This window comes from Tenrec ecaudatus, chromosome 7 (assembly GCF_050624435.1).
Source record: "Tenrec ecaudatus isolate mTenEca1 chromosome 7, mTenEca1.hap1, whole genome shotgun sequence".
Lineage (NCBI taxonomy): Eukaryota > Metazoa > Chordata > Mammalia > Afrosoricida > Tenrecidae > Tenrec > Tenrec ecaudatus.
In genome coordinates, this window is record NC_134536.1 from 160431474 (window position 1) to 160456980 (window position 25507).

The 25507-nt window shown below is 57.6% G+C and overlaps 5 protein-coding genes across 5 annotated transcripts; 2 read left to right on the top strand and 3 right to left on the bottom strand.

The window, feature by feature from the left end:
* Positions 1-2487: 2487 nt before the first annotated feature.
* C7H6orf47 (chromosome 7 C6orf47 homolog) lies at positions 2488-7781 on the bottom strand. The gene is made up of 2 exons (XM_075555378.1): positions 7342-7781; positions 2488-7066 (listed from the first exon to the last, which is right to left on the bottom strand). Exon 2 carries the CDS (start codon positions 6996-6998, stop codon positions 6102-6104), a length of 897 nt encoding a protein of 298 aa, XP_075411493.1. The 5' UTR covers positions 6999-7066; positions 7342-7781; the 3' UTR covers positions 2488-6101.
* APOM (apolipoprotein M) lies at positions 3337-5666 on the top strand. Its single transcript, XM_075553830.1, has 6 exons — positions 3337-3508; positions 3868-4022; positions 4311-4384; positions 4483-4581; positions 4712-4810; positions 5620-5666. Exons 1-6 carry the CDS (start codon positions 3395-3397, stop codon positions 5664-5666), a joined length of 588 nt encoding a protein of 195 aa, XP_075409945.1. The 5' UTR covers positions 3337-3394.
* A 640-nt stretch (positions 7782-8421) lies between the features above and the next one.
* On the bottom strand, positions 8422-11397 carry GPANK1 (G-patch domain and ankyrin repeats 1). The gene is made up of 3 exons (XM_075554158.1): positions 11313-11397; positions 10327-11033; positions 8422-9012 (listed from the first exon to the last, which is right to left on the bottom strand). The coding sequence occupies exons 2-3, from the start codon at positions 10956-10958 to the stop codon at positions 8568-8570; spliced, it is 1077 nt and encodes a 358-aa protein (XP_075410273.1). The 5' UTR covers positions 10959-11033; positions 11313-11397; the 3' UTR covers positions 8422-8567.
* Positions 11398-12615: 1218 nt separating this feature from the next.
* Positions 12616-16239, top strand: CSNK2B (casein kinase 2 beta). Its single transcript, XM_075555379.1, has 7 exons — positions 12616-12771; positions 13396-13478; positions 14023-14125; positions 14652-14767; positions 15187-15262; positions 15393-15582; positions 16014-16239. The coding sequence occupies exons 2-7, from the start codon at positions 13407-13409 to the stop codon at positions 16102-16104; spliced, it is 648 nt and encodes a 215-aa protein (XP_075411494.1). The 5' UTR covers positions 12616-12771; positions 13396-13406; the 3' UTR covers positions 16105-16239.
* A 4860-nt stretch (positions 16240-21099) lies between these two features.
* Positions 21100-24784, bottom strand: LY6G5C (lymphocyte antigen 6 family member G5C). Its single transcript, XM_075554159.1, has 3 exons — positions 24635-24784; positions 23597-23764; positions 21100-21519 (listed from the first exon to the last, which is right to left on the bottom strand). The coding sequence occupies exons 1-3, from the start codon at positions 24757-24759 to the stop codon at positions 21360-21362; spliced, it is 453 nt and encodes a 150-aa protein (XP_075410274.1). The 5' UTR covers positions 24760-24784; the 3' UTR covers positions 21100-21359.
* Positions 24785-25507: the final 723 nt, after the last annotated feature.

Genomic DNA, 25507 nt, shown 5'->3' on the forward strand with positions numbered 1-25507 from the left:
ACTACGCATGCGTTTTGCCTAAGACACGCCTCCCGGCGCGCCCCGCCCCCAACCGACTCCCACCGTTTTTTCCTGAGCGCGCGTTTGAGGGCTCGAAGGTTGGGGTGGCCACCAGAAACGCCTGAAAGTGAATTACGGAAAAGGGCTTCACGGCTCGGCCTCCAAAGATGCTTCAGGCGATTGCATGGCTCGGAGAGTTGGGGGGCTTGGGTGTCTGTCTCCTGTACTCTACGTCCAAGTCCTGGCGGACAGAATTCCAGGCGGCACGTCCCTGGCCACCTAAAACCGCCTTCCGCTCCGCGTAGCCCTCGCCGCGCCCTCCCCTCGAGGCCCCCGGAAGTCATCTTTCCACCAGCGGTTGGCGCGACTCGCGCCCGGGCTTCTCTCGCGGGCAGTCCCTTCGTTCGCTGCCCCTTGGTTCTACCCGGTGGGCATTCGGGGTCCCGGGCGCCACACCGTTTTTTACCTGGCGCAGGGAATCGCCATGCTTTGGGGAAGCTAAGGATACTGCTACTTTTCTGGAGTGTTGGCGCGCAGAGGCACGCCCCAAATGTTGATTTTTGATTGTGTGTAAATGGAGTCGTACGGGGCGGAAAGGCAAAATTCTGACCCCGAGACTTTGGCGTGCTTGTACGGGGGCGGCGGTTACTACACTTCTGTGTCCTTCGCATGTGGGCAGATTTCTCAGCCGCAAGACGCTGTGATTCGTCCATTGGGCTTTTCCAAGATCCCGATATGTACCCAAGCCTCAATGGAAGAGCCCTTGTAACACTTAGCATTTAGTGGTGTCAGGCAGGATACTAAAAGTTTTACATACTGTTGTCAGGTGTAAGACTTTGAACATCTTTGCTAGTGTATGTCATAGGTGAGCACACCTGGGGCAAGGTGGCAGGACTAGTACAAGATCTGCCAGACAATAGCTCCAGCACTTTGCCACACCCACCCACCCAAGAAACGGCGTTTTTGTTTTATATTTAACTCCAAACATACTCAAATAAAAATGTACAATGAGTGCTCATTACCCAGATGACTCCATTTTGCTTGTTCACGGAATCAAGCATCATCTCCGGGGAAATATATATATTTGGTAGCCTACCTGTAAAGTCTCTTGGGCACTGACAGGGGCAGCTCCAGCCTGCCCTCTAGGATCACTAAAAGGCTTCCCCTCAACAGCAGTGGCAGTATGTGTTATCAGAAAGTCGGCAGGACAGTGCGGTAGCCAGTGACCCTGGCTGCAAACCACGGGGTCAGCAGTTGGAAACTGCCCAGCCTATACTCTATGAAAAAAATGTATGTTGCTCCTGTGGTGCTTTACAGCGTTGGAAACGCACGGTTCTACTTGGTCCTATAGGGTGGCCATGAGCTGAATCCACTCTCCATGGCAGGGAGACAGCTTATAAATAAGGAAGCCCCACTCTGCATTAACTGCCCCACCCACTTGGCCCACTGCAATTACTGCCTCTTGACAACTTGTTTCCTTCTTAGCTCTTTGCAAACCCTACTATTAGTTATAGTGAATGTTTACCTTGAGCTCAGCATAATGCAGGCTTTTTGGTAGCTTTTATTATGTCATTTAATCCTATGAAATGCCAAATTTTGCAAATGAAGAAATAGGCACAGGTTAATAAAATTTGTTCAGGGCCTAATAAAGTAGGGGTCTCAACCCAGGTCTTCCTGACCCCAAAGTCTCTCCTCTCAGCCATATAGACATGTGCATATGTAAATATATATGTGATGATGGGGAAATAGACCTATGTACATATATTTATAGGTTTAGTATTAAGGTAGCAGATGGACATTGGGCCTCTACTCAAGTACTCCCTCAACACAAGAACGCTTTGTTTTATTAACCTGGCATTCCATGACGCTCACCTTCCCGACAGGATGGCTGAAGACAAAGTGGGTGCATAAACAAATGTGGTGAAGAAAGCTGATGGTGCCCAGCTAGCAAAAGATATAGCGTCTGGGGTCTTAAAGGCTTGAAGATAAACAAGCAGCCATCTAGCTGAGAAGCAACAAAGTTCACATAGAAGAAGCACACCAGCCTGTGTGATCACAAGGTGTCGACAGGATCAGGTATCAGGCATCAAAGAACAACAAATCAAACATTGTGAATGAAGGGGAGTGCGGAGTGGAGACCCAAAGCCCATCTGTAGGCAACTGGACATCCCCTTACAGAAGGGTCATGGGGAAGAGACGAGTCAGTCAGGGTGCAGTATAGCAACGATGAAACATACAACTGTCCTCTAGTTCTCTAATGCTCTCCCTCCACCCCACCCCCACTATCATAATCCCAGTTCTACCTTACAAATCCAGCTAGACCAGAGGATGTGCACTGGTGCAGGTAAGAGCTGGAAACACTGGGAACCCAGGACAGATAAACCCCTCAGGGCCAATAACGAGAGTAGCAATATCAGGAGGGGAAGGGGAAGATGGGGGATAAAGGGGGAATAGATCACAATGATCTATATATAATCCTCTCCCTGGAGGAGGGACAACAGAAAAGTGGGTGAAGGGAGATATCCAGTCAGTTTGAGACATGAAAAAATAATTTATAAATTATCAAGGGTTCGGGGGAGGGAGGGGAAAAAATTAGCTGATAGCAAGCGTTCAAGTAGAAAATGTTTAGAGAATGATGAGGGCAACAAATGTACAAGTGCGCTTGGCACAATGTACGTCTGTATGTATCCTGATAAGGAGTTGTACAAGCCCCCAATAAAATGATTAAAACAAAAAAAAGACTAGGTAGCCTCTTGCTTAACAATAAATGTGGAATGAACAAACACATTTTGCCAGCAAACTTTGCCAAGGGCACACAAATGTCCCCGATTGTAAATTCCTTTCAGAAAGCCTTCCACCCATCACGTCCCCGGTACCTGGTTCATAGCTAAAGTACTTACCAAGGGGTATCGCAATCATGTTTACACAGCTGATTTTCCCCCCTAGACCTCTTCAAGGCCAGGGACTGTGTGTTACTTACTCATCCTTGTGTTCCCAGGGCTTAGCCAGTTCCTGGCAAACAGCTGGGACTGAAAACAATTTGCTAGGTAAAGGAATGAAAGGCGCTATTAAGTCATCCCTCCTAAAACGCTGCCTAACCCAGCAGATAGCCAGCTCAGATATGGTTGCAAAAGCTCAGGCCTCATCATTCCTAAGAGACCCTGGGCATGCCTGGGTGCTGCATCTAGAGGAGGGAGGCGGAAAGTCCAAACCCTATAAAAGTAATCCAGGTTTGGGCTGGAAAACAAAGTTGAAGTTACTCATTAGCAGGTGAAAGGGTCAAGGGTCAAGGCAAGGGGGCTGGGAGCAGAGTGCACTCAGCAGCCAGCCGGGGAGAGAGCAGTTAAGGCACCGGCCAGCCCACACCGGATCATTGGCACCCTCCTGCCTGAAGATGTTGCAGCAAATCTGGGCAGCCCTGCTCTACTTCGCTGGCATGCTCCTTAACTCCATCTACCAGTGCCCTGAGCACAGTCAGCTGACAACTCTAGGAATGGATGGGAAAGAGGTATGGCCTGGGAGTGAGGGGTCTCGGGTGGTGGCTCTGAGAGACTCTGGCAGATGGATGACCGGAGGACGCCGTGGGAGGGTAGGAAGACGGTCTATTGATGGAAGCAAGAATCAGACAGACACTAGGGCTGTGGTCATCAATGTGGAGACAGCAGAATTGGGAGTGAGTTGGTTAGCCACGTTGACTGGGGAGGGGCACATAGGGGGAAAGTCACTGACGTCTCATTGATCCACCTCCCAATTGGAAAGAAAGCAGCCAACACACCCTGCCCCCTACATCTTCCTGTGCTGGCTGAAGATGAAGCTGGATAGATTCTGAGATAAGACCCACCTTCTTTTGTTCTCCACTGTCTCTAGTTTCCAGAGCCCCACCTGGGCCAGTGGCACTTTATCGCGGGGGCAGCTCCCACCCAGGAAGAGTTGGCAACTTTCGATCCTGTGGACAACATTGTCTTCAACATGACTGCTGGCTCTAGCCCGATGCAGCTCCAGCTTCGTGCAACCATCCGCACGTGAGTTCCGACGACATGGCAGAGGCACCAGTGGGTGCAGCCTCTGACCAAGGCGTGAGCACCCACCACCAAGAGCTATGCCCTTGGCTGATACATCCACTCTCCTTGGCCCACCTGATTCAAAAGCTCCATCAGTCGTCCCCCCCGCCCCCACAGAGCCAGAGATGGGCCTCCCCATCCTTCATGTAGCTTCGAACCCAAGATCGGGGCTGCACAGAGGACCAGAGGCTGAGGTCGGGTGACGGGATGTCACTCAGTCTCTCCTCCATACCACCACCTCCTCTGCAGGAAAAACGGGCTGTGTGTGCCCCGGAAATGGACCTACCACCTGACGGAGGGGAGCACCGACCTCAAAACCAAAGGTTGGTTCCCTCTCAGACCTCATCCTCCCCCCAAACTCCCTGGACATACTCGGTTCTGCAGTTCTGTTCTTTCCCCCTCCCTGTGCCTACCCTCACAGGCCGCCCGGACATGAAGACTGAGCTCTTCACCAGTTCCTGCCCAGGTGGAATCATGCTGAAAGAGATGGGCCAGGGGTACCAGCGCTTTCTCCTCTACAGTGAGTGGGGATGCACGGCAGGATGGGTCAGAAAGAAAGGGGGCAGGGCTGAGTGCTTCCCAGGGGCCCTCAGCAGGGACTCAGCAGAAGAGAGGGGCTCAGCTAGTGACACCCTGCTCTGCCCTTCCAGATCGCTCACCACACCCTCCTGAGAGCTGTGTGGAGGAGTTCCAGTCCCTGACTTCCTGCCTGGAGTCCAAGGCCTTCTTACTGACGCCCAGGAATCAAGGTGAGGAATCCTAGTCAGGAGACTAGACTGAGCAAGCCGCTGGGAGTGTGGGCTGAAAGGGGCTCATGTGACACCCTGGAGGGATATGGCCACAGCAATGACAACACTCCCAGAGTGTCATCCCAGGCTGTGATGGCACCTGACGCACGGGGCCAGCGATCACCCGAGGCTGGGCTTCTCCAAAAGCAGGGGTTCTGAGTTGACAGTGGGTAAAGAGTCAAGCCCCGTGGCACAAAGGTCCACGATCCCTTTGGGGAAAACAAGAACACATGCTTCTCCACCCTGTCACCACCAAACTTGCCTCTCTCCCTGCTCGGCCTTGCTTTTCATCTTTACTTTTCTCCCTCCTGCCAGAGGCCTGTGAGCTGTCCAGTAACTGACCAGCGGCTTCACCTGTGCTCCCAGATGGAAACTGGGGGAGCTGCAATGGTGTGTGTGAGGGGTGGGGGGCGTGGCAGAGGGGGACGCTAGCTAGACGCTCCTGACTCCCTTTCAAGACCAATAAAGATTATGTCCTAGTTTCTCAGTCCTCATCCTGGGATACGTCTCCAGATAGCAGCCTACCAAAGTCCCCAGCTAGACGGCGTCAAGAAGGACACTGAGCAGGGGCCACTATCAAGCTGTAGTGGTATATTTAGGATTAGGTGTGACACAGTATTGCTGAGTGACCCCAAACCAAGTGGGACTGCAAGTTCCAGGGCTTCCCCGCACTGCCCATCTGACCTGCTGCACCAGCCCCGCTCCCTCTAACTCTCAAGACCGCCCAGATCTTCCTGCCTGCTCCCTGTCTCCTATGGGCCCCCATTCAGATCCTCCAGCCCACCTGTCTAGCAGCCCACTCTTCCAGGATGGCTGAGAACCCAGGAACCAGATATCCTTGGGTAACCCCACCCGGCCCTTACTCCAGAGGCCTCTCGGCCGTCTCTAATCGTCTCCACCTTTGGGGAGTTAAGAAAAGTAGAAAAACCTCTTTTTGTATTTGCCACCAACACGACCCCCCCCCGCCCCCACCCCCTTTAAGTAGAATTATTAGAAATGTCGAAGCAAAAGTGACTAGAGCTGGTGAATTCAAGGGTACCCCCCCATGCAGACATCCTATAGCAGTTCTGTGCGCTGCCGTGTATGGAAGGGACCCTGCACCCTCATGCCTTGGGGCTCCATCCACATCCCTGAGGTCCCTATGCTTCCGACCTGGGTCATGGCCTCTCCCACCTTCTGAAGGCCACACCCTCTTCACCACTTGACCCCATGCCTCTGGAGATGGGGCCCGGGGTCGCACCCCTCCCCACAATCACAGTCCCATGCCCAGGTCTTCTCTTGGCTCTTCACCCTCTTTGCCCAACCTCTCACCCTCCCAGTCAGTGGCCTCCTCTTCTCCGCTGGGCGCCCGGAGGCTGACAGCCAGCACTAGGGCCTGCAAGAGGCCAAAGAGGCAGGCAAAGTGCAGGGGGTGGGCAGTCAGGAGGCTCAGTACAGCGTGCAGCCCGTGCAGGGCCGCCAGGAAGGACAGCAGCCCATGCAGCCAGAGACCCAGCGGCCCTCGCAGGCCCAGTGCGTCCAAGGCTACCCGAAGGGGCCTCGAGCACAGCCCCAGCAGGGCCGAGGCCAGCAACTCCAGCAAGTGCAAGGTCAGGTTGGTGGAGATCTGCAGCCGTTCCTCTGGGGTCCCCAGGTAGGGTGGCGGGGGGCCCACACCACCACCACCTGATTCTCCCCGAAGCCAGCCGAGCAACTTCTGACGGCGACTTGGCTTCTCCACTGGTGCTTCAGGCTCAGAGGGGCTCAGTTCCCCTTCTGGAGGCACCCCGGGTCTCTGGGTTCCGCCTGAGTAGACAGAGTCCTGTCCCAGTTTGGCCACAGCCGCTCCAGCCTCCAGTCTCTTAGATTCTTCCGTGCCAGGGGCAGCCTTGTCCAGCTTGAGGGGGCCCGTTCTTCTGCTCCACAGCTGAGCAGGTGGAGGACCCCTGCTTGGTTCTGGAGCAGTCCTAGAGCTCTTCTGTGCCCCTGTGCCCTTGGCCTTGGGCAGTCCCACATCGCCCATGGTTTCAGGGGCACTGTCCCAGTCACTCCCAGAATTCTCTGGGGAGCTGTCCATCCCTCTGGATTCTGGGGTGGCCGGGTCAGGCTTTGCTGCTTTTCGGCGGCCCCAGGGCCTAGGTAGCCAGCCACTAAGTCGTCGCAGGAACATGGTTGTGGTGCTCAGTGGTCCCCCAAATGCCGAGCTCCTTTCCTGCACGAAGCAGACCCTCTAGGTGGCTGCAGAGAACAATGCCGTCGGGTACTGAATTCAAAGGTGGCTCCCCGTTTCCCCGGGGGTGGGGGATGTCATGCAGTCTCAAGGGTGTTGGGGGGGGGGGACAGGGACAGGTTCCTTTTCAGTTCGGCAGTAAGACAGGTACACCCAAGTTCACTCACCCCTTCCACACATACCCCCAAGTGTCTCAGGGCCTGACCAGGCTTGGGTCACCCCACAGTGTCCCCCTGTGCCTGTGGGTTCCTTCTCAGCGGGCTGCACCCCAAGTCTCACTCACCAAGGCCACGCCTCAAGGTGCCCCGGCAATGGGTAGGCGGTGCTCCATTCAAGGAAGATGAAAGGTGTCCGGAGCGCTCCTAGGTCTGGGGAGTCTCGAACTGCTGCCCTAGGGGACCTCACGGGGTCGGAAATGTCCTGGATGGGGAGGGGTGTCCAGCAAACTCCAAGCAGCGGCGCTGGCCTCTTGAGTTAAGGGACGATGGAGCCTACGAGGGAGGGGGGCCTCAGCAGCCCCGGGGCGCGCAGCTGGGCAGCAGCGTCCCCAAGGTCAGGCCCAGACGTCCTCGGGGACTCCGCTCCCGGGGGCAAAGAGCGGGCCTGCCGGAGGGCGCAGCGTCCGCGAGCCGGGCGCCGCCGCCCTGCCCGGGCCCAGGCTGGGACCGCGGCCTCGGGAGCGGCCGGGAGCCGCGGAGCCCGGAAGCAGCCGCGCCGGGACCGGAGGAAAGGCGGAGGCGGAGCCGGCGGCGCGGGGCGGAGCCTGAGGTCCAGGGCGGGGCTTGCAGAGTGCCCGCCCCCGACCCCGCCCCCAGGCGGAGTCGTCAGCGCGTACGCCGCACGCTGGGGCTCGTCCGGCCTTCGGGGGCTGGCGGGGTCCAGGAAGCCCACTCCCCTCTTTCCGCTGCCCAGAGGGCCCAGCGCCTCCAAACTCGAAACCCTCCCCCCAGCCCCCCTAGTCCTTTGGGGGTAGTTTCCCTCTTCCGGTGCCTGAACTCCTGAAAGGCTTGTCCAGAAAGGCAAAAGGACAAAGGAGAAAGGACTCTTGGAAGTTGGCTGGCCCTGCATGGGATCTGAGCAGAGGGCTCTCCCTCATCCAGCTGTGAGCCCCTTGGGGACAGCCTGCTGGTCACGTGTCCGTTTTCTTGGCCACAGGAAATGTGAAGCCAGGGATTGAATTGCCTGGGCACCCGACTTACACAGAGCTAGAGGGCTCCAGGGGCTTGGAAAACTAGGTGTCGCCCCCTTGACAGGGGCAGACTGGCAAGGAGATGGCCCTGCCATGCCACCCAGAGGTGGCTGCTCATTCTGGCTCTGAAGGGCTTGCAGGAAAAGCAATAAACCACAAGAGGGTGAAGGCTGATTTATTTTCCAACTCCCCGCCCCTCCCAACGGATACAACACGGGTGGGCAACCCAGGCAGGCCTCAATGAGCAGAAACCACAGTGCTCAAATCACAGGACCGAAGTCCAGACGCCAGCAGCGGACCGCAGTTCGACCTCACTACGATCAGAACTCAAGGTTCATGTACATCCTGAGGTTCCGCTCCCAGGCCCTGCCCTTCTCCTCTCGCCGTCTCTCTTCTCTGCGGCTCAGTGTGGTCATCCGAGGGGTTCGTTCCTTCCCAGCCACCGCCCTGGTATCCAGGGCCCCGAAGTGTGTGACTCGGGGCTGGGAGGTTGAACTGTAACCTAGTCCTTCCTGGTCCCTCTTAAGGATAGTGGGGATCGGGTTGGTGCGACCCTCTCCCCGAGGTCCCAGCCCCCTCCCTGGCTCCCAGCCCCCCCTCAGCAGCAACTTGAAGCCTGGGCTGGAGGCAGGCACCCCAGGAGGCAGGTTGGGGCGACAGGGCCCTCGGGACAATGCCAGCAGGTGAGCAGTGGATGCGCAGTGGTTGGCATCTTGGAAATGAGCATCACAGGCCTCACAATACTGGAGGGCACGAGGGTGGGGCCTGCAGAGAAAGAAGAGGAGGAGTTGAGGGAGGGAGTCATGGGTCAGGAGAAGAGTACAAAGACCTGGGGGTGGGGGGTGAGGGCGGCTCGCAGGATCTAATTTTAGCCCTTCCACTAAAGAACAACGTGTCTACCTCCTCACCCAGAGGGGACTGCTTTGGGAGAAGAGATGGCAAATAGTCTCACAAGGTGATGATGATTTCAGTTAATAGTCACGTACAGTGCTTACCCCAAAGTCAGCCGTTCAAACCCACCAGCCGTTCCTTGGGACAAGGTGAGGCTGCCTGATTCTGTCAAGATTTTAGGGAGGGAGCGCTAGAACTGATTATGAGGATGTATATGCAACTCAGTTTTTTAAATTTTTTTATGTGCAACTTTTTAAAAGCGATTTAACCAGGGACGTGTATCATATGTGAATATTATCAGGAAAAGTACTAAAAAAGAGAGCCACGCTTAACCAATGGCTACCAGGGGTGAAGGAAAAAGAGCTGCTGCTTATAGGGGGCATTGGATTTATGCTAATAGTGGTGGAATAATTTGAAAAAGATCAATAATGGCTGTACAACATGAAGAATATAATCAATGGCACTGAATTCTACGTGTAGAAGTCGTGGAGTTAGAGAATGTTTTGTTGTGTATATTTCTGCCACAAGTAGAAAAAAATTACATGAGTAACAATGAGTACAAGGAATATGTTCTAGAACTAAAATATGGTACAGCTGTTCAACTCCTCTTGATATGACTGAAATAATTGAATTGTATGTCATGTAGGTGAGGTGCTAATAAAACTGTTAAAAAAAAAACAAATAAGATTTACGGTTCCAGAAACCCTAGATGCCACTACGATTTAAACTCCGCTACTAGCCAAAAGGTTAGCAGTTCCAAAACCAGAGGTGCCTTGGGAGGCCTGACGATATGCTTCCCAACGGTCACAGCCTTAAGACCCCAAGGAATGGTTTTATCTGCGTGAGGGGCTGCTGCGGGTTATAACTGAGTGGCCGGTGATTAAGAACACTGTGTGGCAAGGCCCTCCCTGCCTCAGTACTTTGCACATGTTCGCCCTAACAACGTTCGTGCTAGTAACCCCCTATTTCTCAGGTGGGGGGCACATAGCTGTTCATTTGTGTACCCAAGTATGTGGAGGTAGGATTCAAACTCGGGGAGTTCAAGTGTTAACTCCGATTCTACATTGTCTTATCAACCTACCATGGGACGAGGAGGACTCCTGAGCTCTATTCTGGGGCCCACTGGTGCAGGGTGACCAGGAAAGGCTGAACATATTCAAAGATGCTTGTAGGCTAAGGCTTCCTCACCGGTTCTTGGGGCTCCTGGTCTCTCCATTGCTCTCCCTGACCATACGGGCCACTTCGAGGAAGCCAGCTTCTTCAGCCAGTTGAGCAGCATCCCGGCCACCCAGCTCGCAGACTCCCACCCAAGCAGCCCCTCGGCCCAGGAGGTACCGCACAGCTGCCCTCTGGCCGGCGCGGGCAGCACACATCAGGGGAGTCCACCAGAAGGCATCACGGGTGTTGATATTCCCTCCAGCTCCGCCTGCCTCCGGGGGTTCCAGCAGCCTTCGGAGTTCTGCCAGGTCCCCCTCCTGAGCTGCCTTCAGGATCCCCTGGGTCATCTTCTCCTCTGCCTCTTGAGACCCCTCTTGTTCGTGTCCCTCTGAGGCTGCCGCTACCGCTGCTGGTGCTGCAGCCTCTCTCACCAGTCTTCTTTGCTTCTTCTTTCTCGCCCGGATGGGCTCCGGCCGCGATCTCTGGGGTTCAGGAGTGCTGTCCGCAATCAGGGATTCGTAGAAAGCGCGGGCTGCGCACCCATCTAAGGCGGGCTCTGGCTGCTCAGGCTGCGGCTGCTGCTGCTGCTGCTGCTGCCCATCTTTCCAGAGGTCGCTAGACTCGCTGGCACGGGTGAACGCAATGAGGGAGGTCCAGGACATGGCTTTTCGGAAAGATGGGGGGGAAAGGAGACTTCTTCGAAGGGCCCTGCAATGGTCTGATCCACCTCCAGGAAGCTGCCGGAGTGTGGAAGAGTAGTCTTAGAATCCAAGACACACACACACACACACCACCCCAACCCCCCCAAAGTGAAGCAACAACTCAAGACCAGGCTACACCAAAGGACCAAAAAGGCACATATAGAAAGAGGAAACGGAAACGTGCCCCTTGCTAAACACCAAAGAAAATTCAATGAGTTACCAAAAGCCCTGGGCCCGCCTTTTATCCCGTTGCCACATAAAAATAATTAATAACAAACTCTCTTTGAAACCACTTTTCCATACCGTATGACATACCTGTAAGATACCGAGCGAGACAAAGTCGGCCTGGCCCTTTAATTCGTCCTCGCTGCTATTTCGGGGTTCTGTTTCTCCAACCAACTTTTGCGACACTTACCCGGAAGCAGATTGCCGGAAGAGGCGTTGCTTTGCAGCGTCCGTACGGCAAAATGGCGCTCCCCTCATCGGGCGACGAGCCCATACGGCACGAAGACGCATGCGTGGCAGGGGAGAGTGGGCACCCCCATCCTTCCTTCAAGGTGCAGGCATGCGCAGAGGCCCACGTGCAGACACATTTTTAAACAAGGACCACGTGCAGTTTCCCGCGCTGGAGTGTTTCCAATAGTCCATATGCAAAGGGCCCCGTGCCCGGAGAGCGCGAGTACTAAGATCTGTCGGTTGGGGCCCTGCTTTTACAAAACGCCCCACAATGCCCCTCGCCTCCCTCGAGGTGGTCCCCTGCTCCCAGCTTTTTTTTTTTTTGGAGCTGGGGAACCACTTTTTGAGAAGAAAAGCCCTTAGGGAGGAGGAACGAAATCTGTGGCATGCTGAGCTCCTGTGAAATAACATCGCGCTGCCCCTCATCCTCACTCTGGTCAGGGTTCGGAGGTCACACTCAAAGCCCGCAGAAGGCCCCACTCCAGCGCTAAGAGGCTATGGAAAAGTGCATGGGAGCAAGCGCCAGGATGACTGGTGCCGCCTCAGGTTAGCGGTCCCGGTTCTCACATCACAGCCTGACCCACCGCATTTGGGTGGGAGGCGGGCCTAAGGTGGCGTGCGGTTGGGGTGGGGGTGATGGGGGACGGAGGTAAACTCCCGGCGGCGGACCTGATCAGGTTAAGGGACCCACCAAGCGATGTAGAGTTGGCGGGATGGCCAGGTTACGAACAGGACTAACGTGTTTCTACACAAATAACGCACGCAGTACATGTTTTTTTGCAAACCGGATACCCCCTCCCCCCCCCCTCGCGCCTCGTTTTCCTCTGGGCGGAGATAATGCATCGGGACCTGCAGACTGATCAGTGAGGAGGCTGGTGGAGCGGGGACTCAAAGCCTCTCGCCGCCCCGTCCTGGCCCCACCGTCTCAAGAGCTGAGGACTATATTTCCCAGACTCCCTGGCTTCGAATTGCGGTGTCGCGCTTCCGCTTCCGGTGGTGCCTGGCTGTGCCCCGCCTTCGAACACCTTCCTCGCGGCCCCGGGAACCTGGGTCGTTCGTGGGGCACTCTGGGATTCGTAGTTCTTTTGGCCCTCGGCTCGCCGGCATCTCCAGCCTGGAGCCTCGATTTCCCGACGTGCACAGCGGCGCCCGACCTTTGGCGCGTGCGCATTGCCTTCTTCCCACCCTCCCCAATTTCCACTCTCGCCCACCGCGCTTCGCCTGCCGCGGTTGGGTCCGCGGCCTTCGTCGTAGCGGTCGCCGCCGCCCCTCGGTCGCGACTCCCCTCCCCGCCCCAGTCCCGGCCCCCACCCAGCTGGTAAGTCTCGGGGTCGTGGTCGAGCCGCGCCTCGGGCTCCTGGGCGCTACACACGGGGTGGGGTGTCTGCGCGTCGTTGTGGGGGCGGGGGGCGGAGTGACCCGGTCCCACCGCGGGACCGAGGCGGCCCGTGCGGGTTTCGGCGGAGGGGACCTGACAGGCACCCCGCTCCCGTGAGAAGAGCAGGGGGAGGGGAGGGTGCATGGCCCGAAGGACAAACTTCGGCAAGTTGGCGAGCCCGACGGTGGTCGAGTGGTAGGGAGGGAGCCGGAGCCCGGGGCCCGGGGCCCTGCCGGCGTGGACCTGGGGAGAGGGGCCTGGCCTGCAGGGGTGAGTGGCCGGGGCTAGTGGGAGGGATCTGCCGGCTTCTCGCTGGTGGACGACACCGACCGCGTTTCCAACTGCTGCCCAACATGTACAGAAAGGGAGCTGAGAAGGGTCCTCCCGAGGCTTGCTTGCTGCAAGAAAGGGAGCTGAGAAGGCTTGCTTGCTGCTGTAAGACAGGCGGGCCCCAGTTCCTGGGTGGCTGCAAAGTGTGGGAGGAGGGAGGATCCCAGACGACGGCGAGAGGCGCAGGAAAGCCCCGGGTTATACCGCCTTTCCCTCACACCCTTCTTTGACCAGCCGACGTGAAGATGAGCAGTTCAGAGGAGGTGTCCTGGATCTCCTGGTTCTGTGGGCTTCGTGGCAATGAATTCTTCTGCGAAGTGAGTGCTCCTGAGCAGTCGGGTCCCAGACAGCCCTCCCCACCCAAGTCCGAACCCCCGCCACCCTCCAAAGATAGGATGTTGGGAAAGTCAACCTGCGTCTTGTGTTGTCACTGGAGTAGTTGGGATCACGACTGTTTCCCCGTGGCGGTTAGAAGAAATTGAAGCGCTTCCTGTTGGCATGCTTTGTAATGGGCGAAACCCTGTGTTAGCATAAGGCACTGTGACTGCCTTTGGGCACCCAAGCTGTTCAGCCGCCACCTTCCTCAAGAGAGCCAGCCGCCCCCCTAACGAGAGGACCAAGCTGGTTCCCCGGGATGGGGAACAGGAGTAGGGATTTGGGGACTTGGAAAGAACAGTCTCTTGGAGGTGGGGTTGTATTGGGGGATGGAACAGCCACATCCTTGCGGGGAGGGGATGTACACCTCTGCTGAGTTGGGAATGGAGCATGAGGCCCATTGAAGCAACTGTGAAGGCAAGGAATCAGAGCGACGGTCTTTTAACGCCCAGATTCCTGGTGGGTGTCCCCTTGATTTCCTCACAGGTGGATGAAGACTACATCCAAGATAAGTTCAACCTCACAGGGCTCAATGAGCAGGTGCCCCACTATCGACAGGCCCTAGACATGATCTTGGACCTAGAGCCTGGTGAGTCACCCGCAGGGCCGTTTTGCCTTGGCTCTGTTTTATTTTGTTTCCTTCACCCCTTCCTTCCATCTTTGTTTACCTCGGACTTGCATTTCTAGATTTCTCTTTGGCTCTTCGTCTTCTCGTCACCCAGGGCTCCACCTTGAATTTGATTCCCCGAGCTGGTTCTTGACTTTTTTAATGACCTCTGTGTCCCTAAGCTCTGTAATTCCTTAATTTGTACCACCAATTTCCCTCAATTTTTGTTTTATGCCTCCTTTTTGTCCCCTAATCTAAGGCTTCTGTTGTCAGCTTTTTTACTGTTGCTGTTATTGAGACAGAAGTGGGGGAGAGAAGCAAACAGGCTGGAGGGCGGGGAGAGTTGCCCTGGGTTGATGGAGGGCTGGACACCCAGGTGATGGATGGACTGAGACTCAGAGGTGGTTGGGGGCTGGGCTGACTAGCCAGTAACCCTTGGGAGTCGGGTGGAGCGCCTTCTGGAGAACTGAATGGCAAGAGGTTGCCTGTGGGCCGGGCCATGTTTCAGATGAAGAGTTGGAAGACAACCCCAACCAGAGTGACCTGATCGAGCAGGCGGCGGAGATGCTGTATGGATTGATCCACGCCCGCTACATCCTCACCAACCGTGGCATCGCCCAGATGGTGAGGCCTCTCCCCTCCCACTGGATTCCTTCTGAGGCGATGGTGGGGGGACTGGTTCCTACAGCAAGAAGTCACACACTTCAACCTTGTCAAAGAGTCTAGCTGAGAAAGGGGAGGAACCCCAGAACCCGGGCTTCGGAATTGAGTCCAGGTCCAGGGTCATACTAAAGGGTCTGTTTCCAGGGACGGTGACCTGACCCTACATGGGAAGTTCTTATAGTCTGTAGTCTGCCCACCTGGAGGAAGGACACAGCAGGGCTTGAGGCCCATCTGAGCCAGAGAAGGGACCTCTGGACAGCAGTGGGAGAATTGGGGGGACCCCCGGGGTGGGATGGCTAGGCTGAGGAGGGAGTAGGCACCATGTGGGTTACATTATTTCTTCATGCTTATCGCCAGTCCTCTTATTTTCTTGCCTTCAGTTGGAAAAGTACCAGCAGGGAGACTTTGGCTACTGTCCCCGTGTGTACTGTGAGAACCAGCCGATGCTTCCCATTGGTGAGTGCGGGATAAAGGAGGGAGGGTGTGTCGCTGCTTATACCAACTCGGGGCCCGGAACCAGGGAGAAGGATGGGTGGCGGGGCCAGGGCGTGCTCTTGCTGGTCAGCTGAGCCTGGCTCTCTCCCAGGCCTGTCGGACATCCCAGGCGAGGCCATGGTGAAGCTCTACTGCCCCAAGTGCATGGACGTGTACACGCCCAAGTCATCCAGGCATCACCACACGGACGGCGCCTACTTCGGCACTGGCTTCCCTCACATGCTCTTCATGGTGCACCCCGAGTACCGGCCCAAGAGGCCTGCCAACCAGTTTGTACCCAGGTGAGGGGCAGGGCCAGAGCCACCGAAGGTCCGAGGAAAGGCCCACGACTCTTTGGAGACCAGGGAGGGCAGAGCATGGCCCTTTCTCGAGGCCTCGTTTTCTCCTTCCCGAGTGACCCTGGGCACGTTCCTTGATTGTCGTGTGCCTCGGTTTCTTCACCTTGACCATGGGGGTGATGGTGACGACACGAGCCACCAGACAGGATAGTTTTGAATATGGAAATTGCTAAGAACCACGCCAGAGCCAAAAGGTTGGCTGATTAGTCTGCCCAAGAATTTGAGCTTAAGTGGATGTTTAAGACTCCTCCTCGAACAAGTATGGTAAAGAACAGGAGCACTGGTGTGGGCTCACGGTGGCGCTGGGATGAGGGTGGGGTGGCAAGAATGCAGGCCACTCACGCTTCTGCTTCCCTGGCCTCTGCCCTACCCAGGCTCTATGGTTTCAAGATCCACCCGATGGCCTACCAGCTGCAGCTCCAAGCCGCCAGCAACTTCAAGAGCCCAGTCAAGACGATTCGCTGACTCTCCACCCGGTCCTCAGTCTCTTACACCCCTGTTCCTTTGTTGTCACCCCTTCAAGAATCCTCTATGGTTTTTAGTTTAAATTAAAGGAGCCGTTATTGTGGCGGGAATATGAAATAAAATGGAAGAAAAGGCCACGAGCCAGTCTCCCGGTGCTTGGGGCTGGGGAAGGGAGGGGAGCGGGCTGCTGGCACATAGCCCTCTGGCTTCACCCTTGAAGGTGAAGGCGGAACCCGCCATAGACGGCGCCACGGGCTCGGGTGGAGAACAGCGCGACCCTTAGGGCTGCGGGTGACGTCCACATGCGAAAGGAAAGACCCAGAGAGACCCCAGTTGGAAAACTGGGAGACCAAGTGCTGTCGGGAGCAGAGCAGCGCAGCCTGGTCTCCGGCCGGGTTGTGAAGGGGTGGGAGCGAGGACCGTCCGGGCTGCGGCTCGGTGGTGTGCACAGGGAGCCAAGGGGCGCCCCTCGGAAAGACGGTGGGGGCGTGAGCTCGCCGGCCAGTTTCGTCCAGCAGCCTTCATTCATCTGACTCCGTGGTGTCAGGACGACGAGGCAGCCTCGGGGGCAGGCGTGTTAGGCTACGGACTCTCAAGCTGAGGCTTTAGGGGGCTGGCTGAATGAAGGCCCAGGTGGGGCCCAGGTGCCCCCTCTGCCCGGCTGCTGCTCTCACGCTAAGGGACCTCAAAGGTGCAGACATGCTTCTCCCGCCAAGTTAGTGACTTCCTTTTGCAGCCCAGGTCCCTGTCGGGCAGGACTACAACCCTGCGCCTCCAGCCATTCCTGCTCAACTACCCGAGGTTCTGGTTCAAAGTGGAGTGGTAGGGCACACCCCGCAAACACTGCCCCCGCCTCACCCGAAGCGCCCGGTGAAGGGCCACCTGATGGGTTCAGCAGGAAAGGGTAAGAGGGCCTTAAGGGCAGGCAGGAAGGGGCTGGGGTCCTGGGTGCCCAGGTGTCTTGCACAATGAACTGGCTGTCAGGTCACGATTTCCTCCCCCCTCCTGGCTGCTGCCTCCCCAGTTCTGGAAGACCAGACTTGCCATCCGGGCCTCAGAAGACACTGCAGGTTCCCGTTTGCAGGTTTGGGGAAAAGTCCCATCGGCATGGTGGCCGTCACCTGGCAGGGTGACCCGAGTCCTAGGAAAGGGACGCAGGGCACAGAGCCTGACCGTTACCTTTGCAGGGAGCTGCTGGGGCGTGGAACACAAGGGCCTGGAGATTTGGGGAGACAGCCAAATTTTGTGACCCCCCCTTCTGAAGGAGACAGGGATGGAAGTCCTATCTAACGAGGTGAAGGATGGGATGAGTCTGGTCTCGGTGCCAGGTGTGGGGGTAATGAGAGGCCACAGGGGTTGCTGATTGTTGCCACTTCCCCAGCGTAAAAGGCTCACTTCCTCAAGCCTGTGGGCAGTACCATTCCTACCACTGCCAGGAAAGGCACGGCGCCAGTTTTCCAGATTGGTTCCAGGCCCAATGCCGCCAGGACAATGCCTGCAGTTTGTGGTCTAGTCCCAGCTCCAGAATCCCCCACCTGAACCCCCAGACGGGCCCATAGCCTGGCCTTGAGCCCCAGCTTCAGTTCCATCAGGCCCTAGACTTGGCCTGCTGCCAGCCAGCCCCAACGCTGGAATCGAGTCTGGCCACCCTGAGTCTGCCTGGGCCAGGCCGTTGCTGACTTGTACAGCCCCTGAGAGGTTGGAGACAGAGGCAGGGACAGAGATAGAGTTTAGCCAGGAAGGAGGAGTTGAGAAAGGCTTTATTGAGGCAGGGAAAGCACTCCCGGGACAGAAGGGCGGGGCATTTTGAGCCCCCGGGGCGGGTTCTGAGACCCAGGGAGTCAGGTCAGGGAAATTGCTCCTGGCAGCGAGGACGTATGTGGTGATGACAGCAAAGAAGGCCTGGGGCTGCGGCTGCAGGGTCTGAGTCAGGACGGTCTGTGAGTCAGTCATCTCGGAACACAGGGCAGGGGCTGTACAGCCCCGGCCCGGGGAGATAAGCTTGGAACACTGGAGGCAGACTGCACAGCCCAGCCCTGGCATTGAGAGGTGGGGGGCAGGGGCCGGACCACACAGTCCAGCAGGAGAGCTGGGGGGGGGGGGGGGCTGGGCTGCATGGTCTGGACCCGGCCCAAAGAGCGCCTACCTGTTTCTCAAGAGTTGGGGACTTCTGGTTCTTCCCCAGCTGGACACTGGTCCTGCCTTCTCTGGAAACCCCTAGGGCTGCCTGTGCCCGTGTTATCTCAGGGCCCTCCCTTGAACTGCCAGCGCTGATTGGGCTTCTCTGAACAAACGCCCTCCCCTGACGCTAGTTCACACACTTGCCACTTTGTGGCTAGTTGACACACAGCTCTTCCTGGTGTGTGAGCTGACCTGGGAAGGCACAGCCGTGCCCCCTCATCTGGCCATATGCCGCCTCCATCTGGACCCAGCTGTGGGTGATCCTGGAGCCACGGTGGCACCGTAGTCCCACGTTCCTCTGCTAGTCACAAGGTCAGCAGTTCGAAACCACCAGCTGCTCCGCAGGAGGAAGATGGGGCTTTCTACTCCCTTCGAGTCACGGTCTCTGAAACCCACGGGGACAGTTCCTCCCTGTCCTGCAGGCTCACGATGAATCAGCATTGACTCAGCGGCAGTGAGTTCTTTCCTGGGTCCCCTGCCCTGTGCCTGTCTCTGAGAGCTAGTGCTGGACTCTGGTAGTCTGCCCGCCCTCCCCCATCTCCACTACGGTCAGTCCTGTCCTGTCCCATCCACACACACACACACACACACACACATCCACACACACACACACACACCACCCTCCCTCCAACATCTCACATCACAAGCTCTGGCCGCCTCAGCCCCACGTCACACCCACCGCGTCCCATCACCACCTCCATGGGTGCCCGAGGAGGGGAGGACCCAGTCCACTCGCCTCCACGGCTCCTGACATCGCCACGATGAACTGGGACTGAGCAACGTCTCGGCCACAGTGTTTGTGGACTCAGGCTCTGGAGCGCAGGCAGGGTAGAGAGTTCTGGGTGGGATCCAAGCAGGATGGCAGAGCCCTGCCCACCGCACGTGACCTCCAGGGGAGCTCAGCCTGCCCGCAAGCGCTGCCGCTGTCTGCCCCCTGCTCAGCTGGTGAGCCAAGCCCCAAGGGTGTGGACCTTCCCCCACCCCAGTCTTAACCTCAGCCCACAAATCCCAGAGGGTCCCAGTGTTTCTACCTATGAGGGGGCGTGCGTGGCACGGGACGCACATTTCTCTAACTCGGAAGTCTCAGCCACCAACTAGAAAGATTTAGGCCCACGCCCCAGAGGCACTCAGTGCTTTGGGACCTGAGCTCTCCCACCTGGCCTGGGCTCTTGACACCCAGCACACCTGGAACCCAAGCTGAGGGAGCAAATGGCAGGGTACACGTGTGGGGCTGCTGCTGTCGAATCTTTCGTGCTTAATGCTTTGCTTCTGGCTAACCCTAAGCACCCAGACAGCAATCGTCCGTCTGTCCATCACGGGCCCTTCCCCGTGCACTCAGTAACCACTGGGAGCCAGCGGCTGCCAGCTAGGCACTGGCCCTCCTGGGGAAATACAGCCAGGCTCTATCCCTTCTGGAGTGGCAGCTGCCCCGTGCTGGGCGATCCAGAGCCGGCTTTGCGCCAGGAGGCCAGTCGCAGCGCTGCCACTGGGGATCTTGATCTCTAAAAGGGTCTGACTCCTGTACCCTCAGGTGTGGTTTTCCGGACTGCCAGCGTCTATAGGAGCAGCCGGCCTCCCTCCGAGAGGATGGTGGCATTGAGGCCCCGTAGGGCCCCCAGGGCTGCTTCAGTCCCTGAAGCGGCATCGTGCCTTCCAGGAGGACTGAACCAGCCCAGGGCCCAGCACTTCGTGGACCTTCGTGAACGGACACACACTTGGCGGGGAGCAAGTGTGGGACCTCGCCAGCCCCCACTCAGAACAAAAACCAAACCGATTCGGGGACGAAGTCAGCCTTTTTGACAAGCAGGAATGTGTGCGCCTACCATACCGCAAGCTGAATGCTTGTGGTGTCCACACACCTGGGCAGCCTGTCCCCAGGGTGAGAGACAAAAGGTCTTCCCCCGGCTCTGGGGGCCGCCTGCACGCCCCTCCAGGGCGCACCCCTCTCTGTGGCAGCCACTGTGCTGGCTCGGCCGCATGAGGAGCTGGGGGCAGAGTGGATGCATGGCGGGCTGCTGCCTGCCTGCCCAGCGTTCTCTAAAGAGTGGCAGGTCTGTCTGTCCTGCTAGGCGTCAGCCTCGACCAGGACAGGGAGCTCGGTTGCGTGCAGGCTAGAAAGGGCAGCCAGGGAGCATCAGGACTTGGGGCCAATTCCCAGGACCTCTACATTCCATGTGCTTTTTGGTGCCTCCCCACCTACTCCCGTTGTTACACATTTAGCTTCAGTGAGGGTCACACACAGCGGAATCTCCACAGCCCCTTTAGGTAGCGTGTACACTGGCAGGAGACCGACAAGTGGACAATGTTCAGGTTATGAGAGTCGGGAGTCAGTCCCAGTGCCCCCCACCCCCGGCTTTGCTGGGCCTGCCTGTCCCTGTGAGCTCAGCTTGCTTGGGGGGGGGGGGAAAGACCCAGATTTACACAATTGTAGCCGATGAAGACCGGCATCCTGGAAGGCAGCCTGGCGGGGACCACGGAGGGTCCCTGACCCCTCTCCAGCACAGCTGCCTCCCTGGCCCAGACCGTTCACAGCGCCACTCACCAACAGCCCCCACGGCCCGCCCACCCTCCCTCCGGAACCCTCAGGGCCTCACTGTCTTCTTGGCCTGCCCCCCACAATGACTCCCACTTCCTCTCCATCTTTTTCCACTCAGAGCAGAACGCGAGACCCCCCCCCCCCAGGCAGGGCAGGAGCTGAGCTGGGCAGGGTCGGGAGCCATCCTGGGGCAGTCAGACAGATGAGGCCACTGCTTTCAGGCCCCATACCTCCTTCGCAGAAGAGAGACACCCCAAACCGTTGGCACACAGCCTGTTTATTCTGGGGGAGCCTCGGGCCTTGGAGAGAGGAGGAGAGCAAGAAAGATGTTGGATTATAAGAACCTGATGGGAAAACCCCAGGAAATCCAGGGAAAGGAGCTTGGGTGGGGGGCACCCAGAGGAGCTAAGGTTGGGGTCAGGTGATTCATGGGAGTTAGGAGGGCTGGGCTTGAAGAGCCCAGAAGTGCCCTGGCTGAAGCCAGGTGGAAGGCGAGCGGGTGACCAGAAAGGGGCACTTCCCCCAGGGCTCTGCAGTCCTACTGACTGTAGGTTGCTCTGCTGAGCGGGTCGTTGCACAGGTCCTCGAAGCAGCAGCGAGAGTAGACTGAGAAGCCAGACACCGCCCAGCTCCGGGTGCGCAAGCAGTCACTTGCGTGATCCTGGCGGCGGCAGTCACTGACCATGAAGTCGATATTGCTGCTCTCTGGGGGACAGAACAGGCATGCCAGTGACGGGAAGCCCACTGGGCAAGGCCCCAAATCCCACCCCGTCACACTGCACTGGACAATCCTCACCGACCTGACACCCTGCCCAGTGGCCCCCAAACAGACTCCCCTAGAACGCCCCCAAGGTAGAGGGTTAAAGAAAACGAACTCGCTGCCATGTGGTCAATCCTGACTACGCCCCGGGGCCCTCTGGGCCGAGTTGAACTGCCCCGGCGGGTTTCCCAGGAGTGGACAGCCTCAGCTTCCTCCCACGGAGAGGCTGGTGGTTTCAAACCGCTGACCTTGTGATCAGCAGCCCCACATGAAACCCACGCCGCCACCAGGTGCGCTCAGTGGCTCTCCACGTTTGCTGTGGACGTCTGGGAGGAAACGGGGTGGGGTGAGCCATTCCGGGAGAGGGGCCGGATTGGGGCCAGGGTGGTGAGAACATGAAAGAAGGACTTGGAAGGTGTATTCGAAACTGGGCTTGTGAGAACAGCTCGTCATGTACTCCATAGGCCTGAGCCCCAGACCCAAATGCACTTGCCAGTGCGTCGATTCCAACGCACAGCGACTCGATACAAGGTTTCCCAGGGTACAAATCCTTCGGGGAGTAGATAATTGCAGCTTTCCCCTACCAAGCGCCTGATGGATTTGAACCTCCCACCTCTCCGTTAGCTAGCCCGACAGTGCTACCAGGCCTGCATTACAGGTCCCAAGTCGAAGGATTGTCTCTGTTTCTGGAAATCCATCTTTCACTGCTGCAGAGTCCATTCTGACTCACGCCAACCCTAGAGGACGGGGCAGAAATGCCCCGTGGGTGTCTGAGACTCAAACTCTTTACGGGGATAGGAAGCCTCCTATGGATCAGCCTGTGGTATCGAACTGCTGACCTTAAGGCAAGCCACTCAAAGCATAATGCCACCAGGGCTCCTAGAAATATACCCTCCAGGGAAGGGAAAAAATAATAATTCTCGTGCCCGTGTCCTAAGGAGTCAGGTCTCGGGTTATTTATTGGTACCTTTCTGGAGAGGTCAGCACGCCTCTCTTTGCCTCTCACATCCTTTCTTTGAGGCTGTCTCAGGAGAGAGCCGTCCCTGGGGGAGGGACATCCTGCTTGGTATAGGGGAGGGGCAGCAAAAAGGGGAAAGACCCACGGTGCAGACATCCCCCGGCTCCAACATGAGCGCCCCTGTGCGGACGACACAGGATCAGACAGTGTGTTGTTTGTGGAAGCCACTGGGCGGCCTTGACCAACAAGCTGGCGAAGTGGCAGGGCAAGAGTCCAAACAAGGAGTTGGCAGCCGACTCTTATCAGCAGACAGACGGGTGCGAAAGACTTGTGGACACACGGACGTGGGAACCATGTCTCTGTACCCGCTACTTAAAACGGTGTTGTGAACGATCCGAGAGCTGCTTGTCCTGTGAGAAGGAAGCCATGTGTGGCCGCTGGTTGAAGCCAACGAAGCAGACATGAGTTCCCAAGGCAGAGGGGTGAAATGGGAAGAGAGCCGTAGTGGACAAGGAACAGGGAGGAAAACCCAGGGAAGGAAGTCCAGCAAGAAGGACGCTGGAGGCTCCCGCGGACAGATAGGGGTGCAGACACCTGAGGAAAGGCATCAGATATACAGAGTTTGGCTTGAAGGGGCTCTTCGAGCAGGCGTCCTCAAACTACGGCCCGCGGGCCACATGCGGCCCGTCGAGGACATTTATCCGGCCCGCCTGGCGTTTTTGCCCCGTTTGTTTCTTTACATCAAAATAAGATATGTGCAGTGCGCATAGGAATTTGTTCATAGTTTTTTTTTAACTATAGTCCGGCCCTCCAACGGGTCTGAGGAACAGTGAATTGGCCCCCTGTTTAAAAAGTTTGAGGACCCCTGTCTTAGAGGCTCAGTCAGCCCTGAAAAGGCGTTGGAAGTCCAGAACCTGGAGCGGAGCCCGGGAATGCCTGAAGGGCAGGAAGGGAAGGCGCTGATCGGACGGCCCTCTTCAGGCTGTGGGGAGGAGACTGGGAGGCCAGTAGAGCTCATCTGGGGAGAGCCCCCCCCACCCCAACAAGAGAAGGCAGCTTACTGTTCTTTACGTGCACCGTGATGCAGCTGCTGCCCTGGGGGGCGACACAGGTGTCAGGTCCCAGAAGGCACCCGAGCGCCTTGGTCTCCAAGAGGCATCGGTAGCAACGCAGGCGTTTGGGGAACTCAGGTAGCGGAGGGGCTTCTGGATTGCTGGCAGAAAATCTCTTGCCTGGAACACAAGAGAGCACTGGACCTCCTCCCTCCACCTCCCCACGCCCAATTCCAGGCTGGTCAACGCCACTGCTTCTTCCTCACCTCCCTATCTCAGTCACACTGCAAAAATCCTCCATTCTTCAGAGCCTTATGTAAGTGAAGCCTTACTCCCCCACTAAGATTCCGGGGGTGGTGTGGGGGGGCTTGGTCCTCAGAGAAAGGAAGGACTTGTTTCCTTTCTCACTGGCTGAGGCTGCAGGCACCAGTGTCAGGGCAGGGCTGCTGGTGCTTTTGAACTGCCGACCATGGAGATTGTAGACCAACTCCCAACCACTACACCATCAGGGCTCCTGGATAGCCACTGGATAGACTCACGGGAAACTGCTTAAAGCCTCATCCTCTGCTTCCCCTCTCCCAGCACACGGATCCCGCTGGGTCCAGCCCTGGGCCTCTCTCTGGAGCAGGCCCAGCAGAGCCCTTGCAGTGCGGGGCAGTGGCGGAACAAACCCTCGGAAAATTCTGTTTCTGTGCGGATGGAGCTGCCCCTTCAAGAGGCGGTCATTCTGGATTCAGCCTCGGTTGGTCTATGCTGTGGATCCTGTGCCATGACCTAGTCCTCACCCCTTCCTATTGTGTCTGCTCTCAAATACAAAGAGAATCTCTTAATACCTCCAAGTCACTGCTGTTGAGGCAGCCCCCAGAAATCTCTCTCCCTCCGAGGGGCCATCCACCCATTCCAAATCCACCGTGTTCTCCTGTCCCATCGCCTCTCCTGCTTGGATCCACCTGAGTGTCCTGTGCAGATGCACCCAGTCACCTGCTGTCTGGAGGTGTCCCCATCCAGCAGGCCAGGAGCCCCCTTGGGACCCTCAAAGTCACTCACCACACACCAAGCTCCTCATGACCAGCACTAGTAAGAGCCCCATGAACAGGGATAGGGAGGTGAGGCGGGGGCCCAGGAGCCAGAGACTCCTGCTTCCTGGAAGGCGGGCCATGGGATGCATGAATGCTCACCAGCCCCCGACTTGGGCTTATATTGGTGGCAGAGTGCTTGCTCCAGGGGAGGGAAAGAGGCAGCAATAGGTTTGGGTGACATCAGTGCCGGAAGAGACAGAGGAACAGGATGTCCTCGCCCACGGACAGTGTCCTCGCCCACGGACAGTCTGGGGGGTAACGTCCTGGCTCAGGGGCACGGGCCCAGCCAGCAGAGCGGGGGCTGCGTGCAGGGCGCTGTGTGTGTGGGGGGGGGGCGTGTTTCATGCCAATGAAACAGTTACCGACCTGCCCCAGGTGCTGGGCACACAACTGTGTTCCAATTGTCTGCCCTCACCAGGGTGGATGAGCTAGAGAGGTCAGCGACCCGGGGGGCACCTTGGCGGTGGGGGGGTGTCCCTGCCACCCCCCCAGGAGTCCCGCGATCTGAATGCTTTCGGAAAGACCTCCGTGGCCCTGCAGGGCCTAACAGAACGAGGACGGGCGGGCCCGGAAACCAGCGAGAAAGCGATTCCCGCCTTCGGACACACGATGGCGACCTGGTCCAGCAGGAGGACGCGATGGGCGCGGAGACGGAGGCCGGCCCAGTTCGCGCAGGGATATGGGGTGCGGGCGGCGGGGCGGCTGGCCGGCTTGCACAAGGCGGTGGTTGGTGGTGCCGTTTTCCGGGTGGGCACAAAGCCCAAAGCCAGGAGGCCATCTGGGTCTCCTGTGCGCCGCCCCCTGCCCGGTGTCCCCTGGGCGACCCGGGAAAGCAGC

Bases quoted from the DNA above. Each gene is read 5' to 3' on its own strand.
- APOM (XM_075553830.1), top strand. From the start codon at position 3,395: ATGTTGCAGCAAATCTGGGCAGCCCTGCTCTACTTCGCTGGCATGCTC. The intron at 4,023-4,310 runs GTGAGTTCCGAC...CCTCCTCTGCAG, and splicing joins CTTCGTGCAACCATCCGCAC to GAAAAACGGGCTGTGTGTGC. The intron at 4,811-5,619 runs GTGAGGAATCCT...GCCCCCATTCAG, and splicing joins ACTGACGCCCAGGAATCAAG to ATCCTCCAGCCCACCTGTCT.
- LY6G5C (XM_075554159.1), bottom strand. From the start codon at position 24,759: ATGCATCCCATGGCCCGCCTTCCAGGAAGCAGGAGTCTCTGGCTCCTG. The intron at 23,765-24,634 runs GTGACTTTGAGG...TCCAGGCAAGAG, and splicing joins AGGAGCTTGGTGTGTGGTGA to ATTTTCTGCCAGCAATCCAG. The intron at 21,520-23,596 runs GCTGCCTTCTCT...CCCAGAGAGCAG, and splicing joins GTGCACGTAAAGAACAGTAA to CAATATCGACTTCATGGTCA.
- CSNK2B (XM_075555379.1), top strand. From the start codon at position 13,407: ATGAGCAGTTCAGAGGAGGTGTCCTGGATCTCCTGGTTCTGTGGGCTT. The intron at 15,263-15,392 runs GTGAGTGCGGGA...GCTCTCTCCCAG, and splicing joins CCAGCCGATGCTTCCCATTG to GCCTGTCGGACATCCCAGGC. The intron at 15,583-16,013 runs GTGAGGGGCAGG...TGCCCTACCCAG, and splicing joins GCCAACCAGTTTGTACCCAG to GCTCTATGGTTTCAAGATCC.
- GPANK1 (XM_075554158.1), bottom strand. From the start codon at position 10,958: ATGTCCTGGACCTCCCTCATTGCGTTCACCCGTGCCAGCGAGTCTAGC. The intron at 9,013-10,326 runs GTGAGGAAGCCT...CTTTCTCTGCAG, and splicing joins ACCAGGAGCCCCAAGAACCG to GCCCCACCCTCGTGCCCTCC.
- C7H6orf47 (XM_075555378.1), bottom strand. From the start codon at position 6,998: ATGTTCCTGCGACGACTTAGTGGCTGGCTACCTAGGCCCTGGGGCCGC.